This window comes from Benincasa hispida, chromosome 2 (genome assembly GCF_009727055.1).
Source record: "Benincasa hispida cultivar B227 chromosome 2, ASM972705v1, whole genome shotgun sequence".
NCBI classification, from domain to species: Eukaryota; Viridiplantae; Streptophyta; class Magnoliopsida; order Cucurbitales; family Cucurbitaceae; genus Benincasa; species Benincasa hispida.
The window spans coordinates 37,302,419-37,323,296 of record NC_052350.1 but is presented as its reverse complement, the minus strand read 5'-3'; the positions used below and the strand labels follow the sequence as shown (position 1 = coordinate 37,323,296).

Sequence of the window (20,878 nt, the reverse complement as noted above, 5' to 3'; positions counted from 1 at the left end):
AAAAAGGTGGACTTTCCAGGTATCAAATGTGCTAGCTTCGTAAGTCTGTCTACAACGACCCATATCACAGTGAAACCTTTAACTGTTCGAGGCAAAACCTTGATAAAGGAGGCCACCTTCTGCTGACACTGAGAATTCGCTATCCTGGCCTGACTCCACTCTACGAACTCTCTCCTTCAAATAAGGGTCGTCTCGTTGCGTATCAATAATCTTCTACCTTAGGCTTGCTTGCATCGACAACTGTGCTAACTATGCTATGACCTTCCCCACGACTACTGCAATCTCTACCCTCTCCGGTTCCCTGCATAGGTGAGTTTGTCTGGTAATGAAAGTTGCGGAATGAGCCACCTTTCTGCTTAAAGCATCTGCCACTACGTTTGCTTTCCCCGGGTGGTACAAAATTTCACAGTCATAATCCTTTACTAGTTCCAACCACCTTCTTTGCCTCATGTTTAACTCCTTCTGAGTGAAAAAGTACTTCAAACTCTTGTGGTCGGTGAAGATCTGTATCTTTTCTCCATATAAGTAATGTCTCTAGATCTTGAGAACAAAAACCACCGCTGCTAACTCCAAGTCATGCGTGGGATAATTTTGTTCGTGCTTCTTCAGCTGACGTGAAGCGTAAGCAACTACTCTACCTTGCTGCATCAATACGCATCCCAACCCCTTCTTGGATGCATCACTAAAAACGACGAAACCACCTGATTCGTCCGGTACTGTGAGAACTGGGGCTGAAACCAGCCTCTACTTGAGGTCCTAGAAACTGCTTTCACAAGCCTCATTCCAAATAAATGTTGCCCCCTTCCGGGTCAACTGAGTTAATGGGGCGGCTATGCGAGAGAAGTCCTTCATAAACCATCTGTAGCAGCCTGCTAACCCCAGGAAACTGCGCACCTCACTAACCGTGGTTGGACGAGCCCAACCCGTAACTGCCTCCATCTTTGCAGGATCCACTGAGACACCTTCCTTGGATACCACATGCCCTAGAAAGGACACCTACTCCAACCAAAATTCACATTTAGAAAACTTAGCATATAGCTTATTGGCCCTCAACGTCTCCAAAACTTTCCGCAAATGCTCCTCATGCTCGACCTCTGTCTTGGAATAAATCAAAATATCATCAACAAAAACAATCACGAAGGTGTCGAGGAATTCCTTGAACACCCTATTCATCAGATCCATGAACACTGCTGGTGCATTCGTTAGACCGAATGACATCACTATGAACTCATAATGTCCATACCTCGAACGGAAAGCTGTCTTAGGTATGTCACTGTTCTTTATCCTCAGCTGGTGGTACCCTGACCGGAGGTCAATCTTAGAGAATACCATAGCTCCCTGTAATGGTCAAACAATATCATCGATCCTGGGAAGGGGATATTTGTTTCTTGACGGTAAACCTTGTTCAACTCTCTGTAATCAATGCACAGACGTAACAATCATCATTCTTTTTCACAAACAAAACAGGTGCACCCCATGATGACACGCTAGGGTGAATGAAACCTTTGCTCCAACAACTCCTGCAATTGGACCTTCAGTTCCTTCAACTTTGCGGGCATCCTGTACGGAAGCCCCTCGAAATAGGGGTTATGCCTGGCTCCAATTCAATGGAAAAATCTATCTCCCGCTGCGGGGGCAGTCCGGGAAGATCTTCTGGAAACACATATGGAAAATCCCTTACTACTGGCTCTGAAGTCAAGGTAACTTCATTCTCCCTGGTGTCCACCACACTGGCCATAAAGCCTCAGGCTCCATGGTCGAATACCCTACTGGCCTTCATTGTGGATATCACTTTGGGTAGGACTACGGTCCCAACCCCTTTAAACTTAAAACTGGCTTCTGTAGAAAGGTTAAAGATAACCTCTTTACGAGAGCAATCTATGCTGGCATGGGTAGCAGCTAACCAATCCATGCCTAATATAACATCAAAATCGCACATATCTAAAATTATCAAGGTTACATCTAATGCGCGATTGGCTACCTCTACCTAACATGCTCTTATCTTTTCCGTAGCTAACATGATCTCTCCTGATGGAGTGGAAATAGACAATGAAAATGGCAACGGTTCTGAGTCTAACATGGCATGTCTCACAAATACAGCAGATATAAACGAGTGCGAAGAGCCAGAGTCAAATAAAACAAGAGCATGGTGTCCCAAAATGGGAAGTGTACCTGTCACCACGATGCCTGACTTCTCGGCCTCATGCCGAGTGGTAGAAAATACCTTTCCCTACTGTTGCTGGCAGTTCGGGCCTCCCTGGAACGAGCCTACGGGCTGGCTCCTGTGCTCAGGCGCATTCTTCCTTGGGCATCTATCTGTCATATGCCTCTTTTGGCCACATCGAAAACAAATCCCAGAGCTGGCTAAACAACGTCCCTAGTGTTGCTTACTGTAAATGGTGCATATCGGTCTATCCTCCCTGCCATTCCCAGCCTGGGTACTTTGTTGTCCCCACTTACGTGGAGCATGCACTGTGTTCTGACCCCTCTGCTGATGTTCAAGAGTCCTGTGCTCAGCCTTCCTTTTCTGACCTACAAAGTTCCCAATCCCGAGTGACCTTCTGTATTCCTCTCTTCCCTGGAAGTCGACATCAATCCTCACAGCGGCTCGCAGTGCCGCGACATATGTCTTGAGATCCAAGGCATGCACCATCCCTCGCAACCCGCTCCTTAGGCCCTAGATAAATATCTCGATCTTCGCTGCCTCGGTGGCCACTAGCTTAGCAGCAAACTGATACAGCTTATCGAATTCTTGCTCGTACTCCTCCACTGATATAACGCCTTGCTTCAGGTTCAAGAATTCTGCTTGTTTATTGTATCGGGTGTTGGCCGAAAAGTACTTCTCATAAAAACGTTCCTTGAACTGTTCCCAGGTTGCAAGGTCACCTCCAATATCGATCATCTTTTCTGCCGACCGCCACCAGATTGCCACGTTACGAGTCAGCATGAAGATTGCGCATTGCAGTTTGTGCTCTTCCGGGCACCTCATAAAATGGAAAATTGTTTCGATGGATGACAACCACATTTTTTCCTTGTGGGGTCCCCTAACGATCCATCAAAGGGGCGAGGGTCATACTTCCAGAAATCCCTTAAATGTTTGGCCTCGAGAGACAGGCCCTGCGTGTCCTTGTCCTGTGGACGGGTTTGTCGTAACGGCTCAGGTGGCACCGGTTCCTCCTAAGCCTGAGTCTGGGCAGGCTGTCCTGGCATCGTGCTACGGATCAGTTCCTGCAGTTTCCCTATTAGAGTGGTTGCAACAGCTTCACTAATTCGGGCTTCCATTGCCTTTTCATCCACTTGGGTCATAGGCGGAATTGGTGCTTTGCCGGACAAGTTTGACTACTCTCCTCTCTCTCCTGCTTGCATTTCTTCTTCTAACTGTTTTTTGTTCTATGTTTAGGTGCCATGTCCTGTCAAAATTCGTACGTTAACTAACTATTTCTGGGCCTTTCTCAGACATCATGCATTTAAAACACTATATCATTATCCTCATATATAAATGGAAACTTTCGTTAGTAGAACGTACCTGCGATGACGAGGAATCCGTTACTGGCCATAGGGACTATCTAGACTTACTTAGTAAGTTAGTCTACAGAACCCAAAACATGGGCTCTGATACCAACTGTAACAACCCGACCCCCTCGAACATAGGTTAGATCGTTACTAAAATAAATGCATGCATAAAATTTAAAACGAGGCTCAGTTATGTTGAAATAAATGTTAATTAAAAGAGAAGTTCAAAAGATAATTTATTAAATGCAATTGTTAAAACAATAATAGGGTACCCATAATTCGTAAAGACTATTAAAAGTATATAAAAGAAATAATCCTTAATAATAAGTTTAAGACAGTAAAACTAAACATTAAGGAAAAAAAAATAAAGACTTTAAATGTCATGATGCGTAAGCATAAAAACTAGTCCCAGTGGTACGATCACGAATTCCGCTGCACCATCGTCGGTGCATCCTACCCTTACCTGAAACATCAACATAAGAAAGAATGAGTATTGAATACTCAGTAAGTAACCCCACCACTGGGGTCAGGCTAGACATCTATATCCTCTAGATACCGACCTATGGCACATAAACATATGAAACAAACAAGAGACTGAGTCCTATCCTATTGTAGTTATGTATGCCCACAAAACTGGTGAACCCCGAAGGGAACACAAAACTGGTGAATCCCAAAGGAAACACAAACTGGTGAATCCTGAAGGAAACACAAAACTGGTGAATCCCGAAGGAAACACAAACTGGTGAATCCCAAAGGAAACACAAACTGGTGAGCATCTAACTAATCAATGAAGATATTCACACAGTCTCAATGTTCTAAGAATCAACATTGTACAATTCTAGAACATACATGAAAATCCTTGATACCATGGCTTCATCACATACACATGATTATTAACAGTATATCATACTACATTCATGTATACCTTACATCATAATTCCACAGCATGCAAGTATGCCTCAACACCAGCAGATCAGATATCAACATATGAAAACACATACCATCACATACTAACGATCAAGTGCTTAGGTGTATCTTTAAACAAAGTATGTGAATAAAGTATGTGCTTAGGTGTATCTTTAAACATACTTTATTCAGGTCATACTATCAGTCAACATACTAATATTTACCATAACATACACTTATCATGAGAGTATACAAATAAAACCTAGCCCGTGGGCAGTTCCAATGGTAAGATTACTTACCTTAATCGAAATTCCACAGATAAACTCCGACAACCAAACGATGACCGCGATTTGAAGTAACGACCCTACCATACGAATAAAACCATAAAATTTCAGTCCAATAATAATTGTGACATCTCAGATTCAAAACCACAATACCCTAAAAGCTTACCCAAGGAACTTGATTAACAACCACTCCAAAATCTCCTTCCAACAGATTTTAACTCCCAATGGACGACAGCTTGGAACCTTAAAGAAACAAGGGTTAAGTCAACTTAATTCAGTAATCAAAGCGTGCCCAAAAACCAACAATAAGAACTATAACTCTTACCAAAACTCTTGTCGAACGATCTTGAATTTGCTGGACAGTCGCTGCTGTAATTTCCCAAGCTCAAATCTAAAATCAAGATAATGCGACTAATTTAATCTTTAATCCAATTTAGTGGGCATCCAAAATCTTTCAAGAAACCCAACCACAAAATAGATCTTACCAAAATCTAAGAGTCCGACGAAGACCCACACAACAGAAGATAGGCAGCGCGGCGATGGACGGTGGAGGAACCGGCCGGAGGCGGCAGCGGCTCAAACTGCTAGGAGACAGCGACGGAGTGTGGCGGTTAGGGGCTGGAGCGGCGGCGGCGATTCAGACCGACTGGGCGAGATCCAGCGGTGCGACTGGCGGCACGCAGGTCCGATGGCTTGTGCGGCGAAGGGAGGAAGTGAGGGAGCCGTGATGGTCGGCGGCAGGTCTGGCTCTGTCTCTTATACACATCTAGATGTGTATAAGAGACAGATTTAATTCCTTTCCTTTTTTCAAAAAAAATAATTCCTACCATAACTTTTCAAATTGAATTTGAAAATTGAATATTTTTTGAATAATTTCCATGACAACATTTAAATCCTCGCACTTATACTTTATATTCAAAATTCTAAACATGCCCTTCAACTAAGGACAATTACTGAAAAAGGAAAAATTTTATATTATTAATAAATAAATAAAAAGGTGTGGGATGTTAAAGAGAAAGTGAACTTTGTTACCTAAAGGGAAATGCATCAGATGGCATTCAGTTCCTTCTGATCATCAATAGCTGAAAATAAAACAAGCCATTCCTTGTTAGAGTCATAATAAAGGAAGACTTTGTGGTGGAGATGGAGATTCTACTAAGTAGAGTTGGAGCGCAAGAATATTCGCCAATGTGTTCATAAGATTATTTGTTTAACTCTATTGTAATTTTGTTTAATTTTAAATCAAAACAAGTTGATCCAATGTTTCTCCTTGTGGGATGAATTGTTCATTCCCTTCAACTATACACTTAATTATTAGTCCTAAAAGTGCTATCTTTTGCAATTATTCAAAAATAATAATTAAAGAAAAAATATCACTGATCATGTGGGTTATTGTAGATGGAATATTCTACAATAACCTTTGTTCTAATCTCTGAACTCTATATAGTGAAATTTCTTTTCACCAAGCACACAGGCTTCCCATAGTAGGTGATATATTGCATCGACTTGGGCTATCAACTTTATGTCTTTCTATCTTATTTCCTCTTGCGTTGTTTGATATTAATTAAGGTTATTCTGTTTATCCGTTATCTTGTTACAACATCTTCCTTAACGTGGGTGTATATTATGTATTAGATTCACTTTAAAATTTCAAAAGAAATGGGAGGTGGTATGAAAGGTTTCATACCAACATAGTCATATATAATTTAGACTATTAATCTGTATTATAAAATCTAGTCATTTTGAATGGTTGTTCCTAAATCTCTTATTATACAATATGGTTAAGAATGAAGTTACAATTTCAACTACACATTGATTTGGTAAAGAAGCATTATCTTTATCACTAATCAATAGTAACAACATGACAATGGCCATTAACAATGGCTGGAGTTGGCAACTTTTGCTCCTGATGTTGTTCCAATTTCATACTAGCTGATTTCCCAACTTCCACACACTTAAAATTTGCAAGTGAGGCCAATTCACCTACTGATTCTGCAATCTTCTCAATGCAAGAAATGGAATCAATGAGCAAAGAAGCCACAGTCGCCATCGGTACAATCTCCAGGAGATCCATACCGCTGTCGCACGGCCTGATCTTCAGCGCTGCCTTCAGGTCCTTCGCCACTGCTTTTGACCTCTCGATGTGGGGATTTGGAAACGTCGGTCGAGTCATCGTTCTTATGGCAGATGCTAGGACCTTCAGAGCTTTGCTTGATTCAATGCTCATTTTTGAGCAAGACTCCTTAAGTTGGTCTCGGATATGTAATGGGGTCTGCATGAAACAAATGAAAATTTGTGAATTCTACCATAATTAAGGTTTCAACGCATAATTGATATACCGCTTCTTTTTAAATAGAAACATGTCATCTAATAAGGTTTAATCTTAGGGATTAAACTAAAACGATCAATTTATAGAATGAAATCCAAACTATTTTCGGATCAAATCTTTTGATAGAGAAAGTTTCTTACTTGACATTCAGTGACAAGGTAGGTGTTAAGAGATTCGAGTCGATATGCACATTGTCTTGTCAAGCTTCCAATCTTGCGATATTGCTTCCACGGGTGACGAAACTTGAAGGTGCCATGGCCTGGTTCCCACCTTGCAAAGTTAACAAGTGACTCTTCAGTTTGTCTTGATGTCAAAACACTCTTACATTCTTCAACAACCTCATTTTCCTTCCATTCATTTGAATATTGACCCCCAAAACCTGCAAAACACAAACAAAGGCATCATCAAAACTAAGTTCGTATTTCGTTTACAATCAAAGAATACAGAAAAGATAAAAAGAATAGAGAATCGATTCACAAATTTAAGTGTTTCACTAATAGTGTGTTATCTACGTCTTCGAGGCTGAGTGAGAACAATTTTATTGGAGAGAATGATTACAAATTACAGAACAAATAGAACCTTTAGGATTAGAGAATTTATATAGTGCACACATCTAAACCTTAGGGTCATAATCGTAAATAATTATACATAATTAAATAATGCTAAATAGTGAGACCCTATAGTAGGTCGCTCAAAGTGCCAGACAACAGATTCAATGCATTCCAACAAACACTTTTAGACCTTGAACTTTAATGAAAATAACACTTTGATTTAGTCACTAAACTTTAATAAATATTAATTTATAGCCCTTGTATGTACATTATAATTTGTAAAGATTTAGTCTATATAGTGAAAAATACAATTAAGATTTAATGTAATATCTTATGCATGTGGATTGATAAATTGATGAATGGTCGAATTTGTTCATAAATTATAAAGGCTAAGTTGATTGAAAATCATAATTGACAATTAAGTTTGTTGAAATTTTTTATGATAAGATGTACATTTGCACGAATTTGATAGTATAAGAACTGAATTGTTACATGTTAAAATTTATTGACTAAATTATTAAAAATTTGAAAATACAAGAATAAGTCGTTACAAGTCAAAATTCAAAAACTCAATCGTTTCTTCTATAAAAACTACCAATCGTATATGGTTAGATATATGAAAGAGAAATTAAAAGCTGTATTTCAAACTTACATGCAGCTATTAGGGGGCAACCACATGTTTTTGTTCACATAGATTTCTAAAATTTGTATGCATGTCCCTAACCACCTAGGTACTTTCTATGGTTTTTTTTAATTATTTTTTTTATATAGGTTAAAGGATGTAAAGCTATCAGCCACATTATTGTCGAGAGATAAAGAGTTAGAACATACCTTCAAGGAAGTTGGCGAGTAGCTCAATGTTATTGGAGACAAGAGAATGAAGATCATCACCAGCCCAAACAGGGCATATGCATATGCAGATGAGAATGGCAATGAAGGTACCGATTAGAATGGTGAGAGCTCTCCTGTACGCAACATTAAGAATCTCGTCTTCTCTATATCCCGACACTGATACTAAGCAGAAGGTCAAGATGAAGATGAGGAAGCCATAGTCGTATCTCGCCTTTAGTCGAGGGAAGAATCGCACGAATGTCGTTATTGTAGCTACATATTCATAGTCAAATTTTATCATCGATATATACAAATATGCATGCGTCAAATCTAAACATAGCTTGATTGATTAAGACGTATATGATAATTTTTCCTTTAAGATAGTTATTTTTCAAATTTTAGTTTTGATTTTATTTTATTATATCTTTTATTTTTATTTATATGACAATCGACTCTTTGTTTGTTGTTATTATCTTTATTATTATTATTATATTGTTTTATTAGGATTTAAGGGCCAATGAAAAACTAAGGAAAATGGTTGGGTTTTGAGGTAAGATGGACTAAGGTCAATATATGCGATTTAACTAAATTATAATGACAAAATTAGACCATTGAAACTTCTAAAATTATAGAAACCAAATTAAAATTAAGTTGAACTCTTCGGGATCATATTCATAATTTAGTCTTCCTATATATATATATCATTAAAATCTAGGTCTTGTTATATTTTATTTTGTAATTAAAACTGTATTTGAATATCAAATTGAACTTATCTTTTTATAACTCATTCAAATATTCAATCACAAATTATCACGTGTCAAAATTTTTTCTTTTAAAAAAAATTTATTTATATTTTTTTCCCTTTGCGACATATTGATGAGCATACATGGAGAATGATGCAATTTGAGATTACTCTATTCTTATTTTGCTTACGAATTTTCCGAGACGGATTAAAAATGAACTTTGTACACAAGTTTCCAATCATAATTGTTTAAATAATTACTATTTTTCATCACCTAAAATACAATAAAATTCTAGATGTCCCACTAATTATATTCCCAAACACTTTCTATTATCAGATTTTCTTTTAAAATGTTTATATTAATTGGAATGATTGAGAATTATATCAAGAAACATGATAACGTAAAAGCTATAATATAAAAAAATGAGAAAAATTATGAATAAAAATAATGACTAGTATCATGACTAAAAAATAAAATACAATATAGTATTCCATATTGATATTATTTAGAGGTAATTGACACATATTATTTTGTTTAAACTTTTAAAAGTGTGAATCTTCATTCTTCACTTATGCTAATATATCTCTGTGTGTGTATACGTACGTCCGTCTTTAATATTTTGAATAAAGAAAATCTACACATTTAAAGAACTTAAAAGTAGAATTATATACCAAGAAAGAAAACAGAGAGCGAAAGCATGATAGGTTGGGCTTTATCTCCAGCCAAATCCGCCAAAAAATGGGCACCAAATCCCAAAGCCGCTGCGAAAAATGTCGCCAAAACTCTATTCAATCCTCGTCCAAGTGTTGCTCCTATTTCGACAAATATTACAACGATAGAATTGACAAAATATAGTTTAGTAGTTAAGACATCTATTTTATTAACATTTACAATAGAAATGAAGACCTACTTACCTACGGAGAATTCAAAGACAACCACGACGGTCAAGATAGCCCACATAGCGGATGCACCGAGGCCATCGTAGAGAGGCTCGAAGTAATAGAACAAGGACACCAAAGTGAGGGCCAAGCCAACTTTGAGAGAATGAACAATTCTCCTTGGATCATCCTTGGCTAGTTTCTTTGTCTTCCTAAATAACTCGATCACCTTTGCCTTTAGCTTTGAGAATTTTGCTTCGAGTCCCTCACCCCAACGAGCCAAAACTCCCTCACTCTTGTCATTAGCCATCTCCATGGTTCAAGGCAGCTCAAAGTTAATCTTTATTTGCAATGGAGGAAGAAAGAGATGTGCTAAAATTTCTCCCTTTTTGTGATGAGATTTGGTAATGGAGTCTAGATTGGTATATATTTATTATATATATGGAAGAAAACTACGCGTAAGAGTAAGATGGAAGATCCAAGATGGTAGCTAGCTTTTGAGAGTGTGACAAACAAAAAGTATCACCATTATTGGTTTGTTTGCCTCTTACATACATATAGTTTTCAATATATATAATTTTTTTCTTGTTTACTCAAGTGGGTTTAATTCGTCTTCTTTTAAAGTAAGATTAGAATATCTTCACGTACACTTTAATTCTACCAAAGTACTCGCCTAAAAAGTAAGATATATATGAGGAAGGTGAACGTCAGCCAAACATTAATGAAAAAAATTTGAAAAAGTTGATATCCAAGAAAAAATCTTTATTACTATATAACTTCTTATATAAAAAGGATTTTTTTTTTTTTTTTTGAAAAAAAACAATATCTCCATTTTTCTTATCGTATAAATTTCTTATGCACCTAGATATTTTTATAATTTAAACTTGTAATTTGTAATTTTTTTAAAAAAGAAAACAAACATCAATATTTTAATAACGGGTAGACGCCTCTAAATATTAAGAATGAAATATAGTTTCACATTAATTACAAAGAAAAAAAAAATGATAGAAACATGTAGATGAAAAAGAATATCATGAATATTAAAAAAAATAAAAATGAAGAGAATTGTGGTCCTAAGTGAGGAGGTTGTTTTGAAATGACAGTCACGTAAAGAGAGTGACATACCTTAGCAAGTGACACGTGTCTAGCGATGTGTGTCGTTTTCGATGAACCTACCAAAATTACCGTGTTTTGACACCCACTCGCTCATCTGTAAACACCGACCAACCCTAATACCTTATATATTACTTTTAACGAAATTCTTTTTTATTCTTTTATGTATTCACACTGTAATTTTGTTAATAATATATATATATATATATATATATTTTAAACGATTAATTGTTAAAAATATTTATAAGTAATAACAAAATATTTCAGATAAATACAAATAATAATCCATTGTAGATAAGTTGTGATATTTTACTGTTATTTGCAAATATTTTGATTCATTTTTTTATTAAATTATAAACTTGGTCTCTATAATTATTTTTTTAAAAAAATTAAAATTTAGTCTCTATAATTTAATAAAATCATCTCATATAGTCTTCACTAGCCATAGTTAAATCTATTTATTAACAAATCATATGGACTATTTATCAAATTTTAGTAAACCATAAGAATTATATTCTAACTTTTCAAACTATAAGGACTAAATTTTAACTTTAAATTATAGGGACCAAATTTATAGTTTAGCACATTTTTTTCCTTATATTTAGTGTTTTCAATACATTAATGAAATGTAGAATGGAGTTGTTGATGTGATTGTAAGCTAGGTGTTCTTGAATCTAGATTCCAAGTTTGGGATTTTTTTTTCCTTTATTTGTTGGTGGATCAAAGTAGGCTCTTTTGAGAATATATTTGCAGTTCTAAAAATATTCTTTTAAAAAAATTGGTACTTGAAAAATGTGATTGGACAATTAAATGATGTATGTACTAGACTGAAGTATTTTTGTTAACATAAACTTCTGCATCAATAATGTGTTCAAATGCTATGAAAAGTTGAAATAATATATTTGTGCAACTTAATGTAATCCCATGAAAAAAATTGTGAGATGACACACCATGTGGTTGGAAAATTGAATAAGATGCACATGGGTGTAGTAGCATAATATGCACCTGAAATTTTTTTAATTAATTAATTAAAATTATGAAAAATTATATTATATGACAAATATATTTTAAGAAATTAAAGTCATGACTTCAATTTTTTTGTAATTATAGGTGTGACAATCATATAGAAATCAGATATCAAATCAAATTTTCAAGTATAAATTTTTTGACATATTTATTAAAAAAAAAAAAAAAAAGTAAAATCTAAAGACATGCATTTAATTTTCAATTTCTTTTTATTAAAGTAGGAATTCCCCTTAAAATTATATTGGAAAAAAAAAGACAATTTTGAACTTGTTTTTGCTTGGTTGAAGAATATATAATGTTGATTACCTAACGTTATGAGTCATCAGGTTCCAGCTATTTGTTCCACAAATCATTAACAATGCCATCTGTTTCCCATTTTATTATTATATTTTTCTTTTAAACTTTAATCATAACTCATTATTTTTATTCCCCATTTATTTATTTGTTTTTGTTTTGTTGTCACGTTTACGTGTCAAATATTGAAATATTAAGTCAACTTATCGAGGAAAATATTCACTAAAAAAATTATAAAAGTTATGTCATTATGAGTTATTCCTTAACTTTACCTTCTTTTGAGTTTGCAAATAATTAAGTTATTTAAGTAAAATTTAAATTATAATTTTAACTTTTCGATTGTGATTCTATTTTATTAGTGGTATTACTTAATTAATCAGAGATTTGTGTACCAATCAACATTGCTAAGTAAGTAATTTAACGAATCACAACTTAGTTTAGCATTATCAAGGATTATTTTATTATCTTTTTAAGTGTTTAATTAATTTTTTTACTTTCACTTAGAAGCATTTTTCTTTTTTCAGAGAGTCAATCTAAATAGGCATTAAAAACAGGTAAATCACTAATAATTTACAAGATGGTAATAATGTCACTGACATAGTTAAAGACACTAGATAAGAGATATGAGAAAAAGAGAAGAGAGACACAAGGAGTTGTTAACCCATTTTAGTGTAACAATACCTTCGTCTGGGAGGCTTTACGCTTGGTCAAAGGAGATCCATTAGAATGTAATTTAGTTTTACACCATATAATTCAACTAAGATTGCACACAATCAATTTTACACATAAGTGATTACTAGTGAACAGGTTAGGCTCCTCCTAACTTAGATACTGCTACAGATGAGTCTACAGATTCAAGCTCTCCCTAAATCTGATGCAACCAGCAACGACTTCACCCCTTTTCACTCACTAGTTGAATACTCTCTCAACCAATACTTCTTGATCCTGTGATAATAAACTGACTTGAACGAACCAGGATTCAAACGAACAGTTCACCTTATTTTCTTTACTGAAATCAACTGTAGGTTTAGATGATTATCACTTTCACACAAACGATTAGTAGAATCGTTTACACAACAACATTCAACTTGGCCTAAATTCAAAAGAAAAAGTAGAGCCATATACAACACACATAAGGAAAGAATCAAGAATCATCCCAGTAGATCTGCAACCAAAAAGAAAAGAAGACCGGGGTCAAATATACACCAATAAAATTAGAAACAAAATATCCAACTAGATAAATAAAAGAAAATATTATATACCAACTAAAACATAACAAAATAGGTGAAGATATAGATAACTTTATTTTGTTAAGTGAAAGAGTCGTGATGGATAGAAATGATAGAGAAAATAAATGGTTTGGACAAAATAGAGTGGCGTAGTATATATAAAAAGAGAGTTGATATAAATTGTTCATTTAAAAAAGGTATGTTTGTCAATGTGAAAAACACTTAAACTGGTTAAAACATTAAATCCTCAACTATAAAAAGATTTGAATTTTTATTTTGTTCACTGGCTCGCCACAGTATGTGTCTATTATATCATGTCAAAATAGCCCATATTGGTTCAATATACTTATTACTTAGTACATCATCATTTATATCATAATTCAAATTTAGAGATGAAAATGATTTTTTTTTTAGAAAAGAAATAATACTTCTTTTTTTTTCTTAGAAAAGAAATGATATATATATATATATATATTTGTAAAAAAGAAATGATACTTCTTAAGGCTTAGAACTAAATAAATAGTATTATCAAAATTTGTAAACTTGTAGTTTAAAATAGAAATATACCTTTGAACTTTGTAAATTTTACAAAATTGTTCATATTCTTTAACAATAAATACAATATTTTTTTCTGTTATTTCATAAATGTTCTAAAATTACTATTGGAGTAGAAATTAAGATTTCGGATGAAAATTAAAAACCGAAAAAAATATGGTGGTGATTTGAAAATGGTGTATGGTATTAGAATTTCGTTAATATGAGTTTTAAGTTACCACCACACTGTTTAATGTTCACTATTATTTTCAACGGTATTTTTTAAAGGGTAAGATGTAATTTTTATTTTATTTTATTTTTTTTAATTTAGTCTAATAATAATTTCAATATAAGATACATTTTGTATAAAAGTTGGTCATTAAATGATATACAAGTCCCAATCAAATATGAAAATGACAGTTAGTTAAATTTAAGCTATAAAGTAATTGAAGTAGGAAGAATAGAAAAATAAATAGCAAGATTCTATGTGAAATATAACTATATTATATTTGGGAGAATGATGCAATGAGTAGGCATTCGTTTTAAAATAAGAATCAAATGGTTGCCTAAAACATGGCGTGGTGATGTAATTCAAGATTCATAATTAAATTGCTTTAGGATTCCTCACTACAAAATATATAGTTTATTTTTCAAAGATTGTTTAATTAATTAGTTGTACCAAATTTAAATGATAAAACATGATTATTGAGAATCACGCCTATATATGTGGCAAAATATAATGTGGCTTTCCAATATATAATTAATGGTTTCAATTCTACAAAGATAGTAATTAAGCTCATTTGGAGAAATATAGAGTTCAACTAAAAATGACTAGCAAAGTTTATCCCAAAATGATGAAGATCTTTGTATCTTTCCTTATGGACGGACCCATGAAAGGGCAGGAGAACACGTGCCCTCCATCAACTCAAGAAAATATTATATCGGTTAGAATCAAATATCGATCGTTGTTGTGTCGTGAAAATTTACTAACTTAAAAACAACATTCAGTACGACCTGAGCGCTAAATCGTGTATGCCAGTTGCTCTTCAAGATTAACATAACTTCTAAGCTCAAGCATGCACTCGTCGAAGAAAGAAATGGAATCTTTGGAAATTATGCTAGAAAATTGAGAAGAGAGGGATCGATTTTCTTATATATTTTTTTTCCATAAAATTGAGAACCTTTTAAAAGATTAGATCCATTTAAAAAAAAAAAAGAAAACCGTTTTGAAATTAATTCTAAAATAGTTATAGAATTAATTTCAAACGGTAATAAAATCTTTTTTCCATTTTCTTTTCTTTTGTTATATTAGGCATTCCCAACAATCCCTCATGAATGACTGATATAGCAAACAAAACAAAAAAATATTTTATAAAACCTATTTTCCTAGCAATATTGGGTGATCAAACTTAAACGTCAATATCTTAACGATTTGAATCGATGCATAGTGAAATGAGGGAACAACTTTGTGAGAGAGAGTGAGTTATCTCTTGAACTTTCAATAACTATGGTTGAGACCCCAACAACACGTTTTACTCCTTAAATTTCCATTGATTCTGGGATATAAGTGTGATATTTAAGGCCATGCACATAGAACCTTGGATCAACTTGAAAGATCTAGAAAAAGATCCTTAAACTTTTCGTAGAAGGAAACCACACCTTCACATTCACGTTTATTGTTTCATCAAGACTTTCGCAATAGATCACTAAAAAATGAGTCAAGACTTCACATCTAGTCCAAACTAAGACCAACTTCATCAAGTCTATCAAAGACAAACCACTAAAAGACTGAGCTATGGAGATTTTACAATTATGCATCAAGTCCATATTAGGACCACCAAAAGAAAGGGTTATGGACGTTTAAGGGTTTAGTTCTATCCATCAAGTTCATACTAGGACCACCCAAATAGAGGGCTATGGACCATTAAATCTATCGTAATAGACCACCCAAATAAAAGGGCTATGGGCTATCAAGTCTATCACAATAGACCACCCAAATAAAAGAGCTAGACCATCCAGATAAAGGGTTATGGACTACTATAAAGGTTTAAGTCCCACACTCGTTGAAAATTCTAGAATTACTCACCTTGTTAGGCCTTTGGTTAAAGGATCCGCCCAATTCCACTTAGGCCTCATAAACTCCAAGAAGATAATTTCTCCTTTCAACAACTGTTTCACAGTTCCATGTTTGAGGTGTTTTGCCATTATACACACTATTCTTGGCAATTCCTATGATAGCCTGCACTGTGTAAAGATACCAGTATTGATGCCCCCCCACAATGGAACATCTTCCAATAGGCTTCTAAGCCACTCAACCTTTTGTTCTGCTAATTGTAGATCAATAAATTTAGATTCTTAGATCATGCTATACATGCTTGGTTTGCCTATTTCCATGAAATAGCTTCTCCCTCTTGTACAAACACATATTCGCTATTAGAGCTCACTTTGTTATTATCTATTGTCCAGTTTGCATCACAATATCCCATTAAAGTTTGTTGAAATGAAAACAAAAATCCATTGTACTTCTAAGGAACCTTAGTAAATGACGAAAATTTGTTTGAGGGTCCTTATCAATATTATGCGTATATCTACTCAATCTACTCACAACATATGCAATGTAGTTCATTAAAACATAACACTACCAATAATTTTTGCATATTTAGATTAAGAGACACTACCAAGACTCATACTAGTATCATATTGTATTCTTACAGAAGTATCGTTAAAACAATGAAATCTCTTTAACATTTTTCAATGTAGTGTGATTGACATAAAGAAGTCCTTACATCTATGTTGGTACAAAAAAATAAGTATATCATCTATATACAAACAGATAATCATACAATCAACTCTAAACAACTTTTATAAACACATCAATCAGAACATTTCACTTTTAAAACATTGTTTTCTAAAGTGTTTACATACCTTGTTTTCTTGACCAACAATAAAAAGACCTTCAGGGTGTATCATATAAATTTCCTCTTCTAAGTTACCATTAATAAATGTCGTCTTTACATCCATCTGATGTATTCGGAGGCCACGTATTGCTACAAATCCTATCATGGCTTTGTAGCAGCTGTTTTAGTTAGATGAGAACGTGCATCAAAATAGTTGATGTCTTGTTTTGCATATACCCTACAACCACGAATCTGGCCTTAAATTTGTTAATCGAACCATTAAATAAAATTTATCTTTTAAAAAACCATTTACATCTAATCGGTTCACTTTCTTTAGGGAGATCTACCAAATCCCAAGTTTGATTCATATTTAGAAAGGTTAGTTTGTTCTTAATAGTTTATTTTCATAATATAGAGTCTATAAAACTCAAGGCCTCTTAGTAAGGTTTGGAATCTTCATCTATTAAATACATACATGCAAATTAATAGCTTATTTTCATAATATAGAGTCTACAAAACTCAAGGTCTCTTAGTAAGTTTTGGAATCCTCGTCTATTAAATACATACATGCAAATTAATTATCTATCTTATTTGACCAATATGTTGATCATTTTCTAATCTAACCAATGTGGGATTTTGGTCACATTCTCAACAACCCTCCCCTCAAACAAAGGACCAACTGAGCCTCTCCTCAAGTTGCCATCTATCCATTATCTAGACTAACTTCTTTTCACCAGAATACATTGTCTATTTGATAGATTTCAACTATGAATTACACCATGACTCACTTTCGAGGCTCCACCACACCTTCATTGGACACTTGAAGATTTATATCAACATGGCTAAGCTAGAGGACGACTCTGATACCACTTATTAGGGATAACAACTTTCCAAAAATCTTCACAATGGTATGATATTGTATCTACTTTGGACATAATCCCTCATGGTTTTGCTTTTGGGTTTGACCCAAAAAGCTTCATACCAACAGAGATAGTTGTTCTAACTTATATACCTATGAAAAGTCCTTATAAAATATTCATATATTTTATAGCTTAGACAATTTCTCAAATTACCATCAATTCTACAAGCCACCACATAAAAATGATGGAATTTACATTTTCATACTACAAACAAGCTAAGTGATAGTAAAAAAAAAAAAAAAAGTTATAAGACCAAACTCAATTTAAAAGTAATAATAATACTTTTCAACTTCATGAAAATTAATGGCCAAACATGACAATTTAATCATGCATAAATTTTGTCAGATATAACACATATGCAATATTAATTCCATTCATTAACACATGCTAAAAGACATGATCAAGTAGATCACAGTAACATCTCATTTAAGATATGAAAAGCAAAATAAAGACAATATTATTTTCTTATTACACATGTCATTTGCTACTCATGAAATATTATAATGTATACTAATCAAATATATATTGATACCATATTCAAATGTAGTAATGAAATAAAATTTCTTAACTCACATATCATATATAAAAATTTTGAAACATCGTTCTTCGCCTCATTATAAGTTTTATTAAGCAGACCACCAACTGTTGCCACATTGGCAGCTGTCTGCAATGCAGGGTACAAACCGTGATAAAATATCTCCATCTGGAGATAGTCAAGTAATCCGTTGTGCGGATAATCTCACACCAATCTCTTAAACCTCGCCCATGCATCGCTGAGTGATTTGTCAATTTCCTGTTCAAAATTCGTGATTAACTTCCTCCTTCTTGTATTATCTATAAGAGGGAAGTATTTCTTTATGAACTTCTCTACAACTAGTTCCCACGACGTTATCTACCCTGGTTCAAGAGAATATGCCCATTTCCTTGTTTCATCGCATAACGAAAATGGGAAAAGCGTGAGTCGAACCTCCTCGACAGAGATATTCGGGAACACAAAAGTGTTACAGATTTCAATAAAACTTCGGAGATGGACGTGCAGATCCTCGCCACACCTTCCACCAAACTGTCCGGCTGTCTGGATCATCTGTAACATAATCGGCTTCATCTCAAACCTCGATTCATCCAAAGTTGGCCTCATGATTCCTAGGGAGAAATTAAAGAGGTTAGGTGACGCATAGTCCCGGATAGGTCTATTGCAGTTGTTCGCCAGGAGAATGGGTTTTGCCATGATGTTTTTCGCGTTTGCGGCTCTTTCTTCCGGTTATTCCGCCATTATGGGATTTCTCTCTTGTTGTTGTCGGTGGTTGTTTCTCTGTCTTCTTTGGAACATTCTTTCGATCTCTAGGTCATAGTTGGGCTCAGGAACATGTCTTTCGCTCATGCGACACCTGCTTCTTTCCTTACCAAAGGAATGACAGTACACAGAGGTCGAAAGCTGCAAAGAAAATAAAAAAGGTTTACTATTAGCGCAATATATACTGTCATAGTCCCTGGCAACGACGCCAAAAACTTGATGCGTTGTGAATTGTGATGCGATTATGGTGTGAGTTTGCGGTGATGTGTTATGCGTTGCACATGTAAGTTTTCCTAATAAGACCCAAGTATAAGCCTCACTAGGTTTCCTGGTAAGTCCAGGGTCGAACATAGGAACTACTGAGTAAATATGCTATAGTTAATTTGATTCTCTTGTGGTGGTGAAAACAAGTAAGTTCGATGGTGTTTTGATTAAGAATATTTCCTATGCGATAGAGTTCGAATGAAGAGTTGATGAAATCAAGAGTTACAATGAGTATACGATGAACGGGTTGAGAAGGGGTTTACCTAACACTTCCTAAGATTATGCACAAATTATGTGATCATTCTACACACACATAACAACACGTCATTTCTCAATGCAAATGCCATAACTCCTATTTCTAGGATGCATGCGATGTATACGAAAAAGTCGATAGGACTTATGTCTAAGCCTCTATTCTTATCTATGCGATGATGAATGATGCACACATAAGACAAGGTGACCGCATACTATCATATCCTATTTCTAGGGTGTGTGCGATGTGTAAATAGCGATAGAACTTATGTCTAAGTTTCTATTTCTTGCTTGTGCGGTTCTAATCTGACTCTCAAGCCTCGATTCTAATCTGACTCTCTCAAGTCTAGATTCTATCTTTAGACTACTCTCTCAAGTATTTCTAAAGGGTGAATGACGCATATATAAGATAAGATGATCGCATAAAATGTAAATCTTAGGTCATGTTAGCTAAGTACTTCTCAACCCATTCGGGAATTTAGCTACTCATGCAAAGTGTGGAGAGATTGAACATAGATTGAAATGAGATTTCCATTTTCTAGAAGTAAAGTGCAAAATATAAAATACAAATGGAATTTAAAGATAAGAAGCTCGGTAAGCAATGGCTTGCTTCTCGTGGCCTTTTACACTGTCTTTTTCACTCCAACTCTGTCCAGATGAATATTCTTGCTCTCGTAATTGTTGTCTCTTTTTCCCTTTGTAGCGATTTTCGGTAGTCTCTTGATCTATCCGGGAATGATCTTTCGTGTTCTTTGTTTCCTAGCTCGTCTCCATCTTTTAATTCTAAGTATGTACGTGAACAGACTAACGGATTTTTAACTTATATATGATATATCTCTAATTCAACTTGTTAACCCCTGTTACAATGGTGGTCTTCGGTATTTATAGAGTTTAAGGTGAAACGGCCTTTCTCTCTAATGATTGCAATGATGGGCGGTGATTAAATCTTCTGCTCTGATGTGCCGATTAATGGTCACCGAAAGTTGAGTGTACTTGCTACAGTGTAGCTTTAACGGCTTG

The 20,878-nt window shown here is 34.5% G+C and overlaps 1 protein-coding gene across 1 annotated transcript; it reads right to left on the bottom strand.

The window, feature by feature from the left end:
• Positions 1–6,435: 6,435 nt before the first annotated feature.
• LOC120071724 (aluminum-activated malate transporter 8-like) lies at positions 6,436–10,561 on the bottom strand. The gene is made up of 5 exons (XM_039024107.1): positions 10,072–10,561; positions 9,829–9,969; positions 8,415–8,687; positions 7,173–7,411; positions 6,436–6,975 (listed from the first exon to the last, which is right to left on the bottom strand). Exons 1-5 carry the CDS (start codon positions 10,349–10,351, stop codon positions 6,547–6,549), a joined length of 1,362 nt encoding a protein of 453 aa, XP_038880035.1. The 5' UTR covers positions 10,352–10,561; the 3' UTR covers positions 6,436–6,546.
• Positions 10,562–20,878: the final 10,317 nt, after the last annotated feature.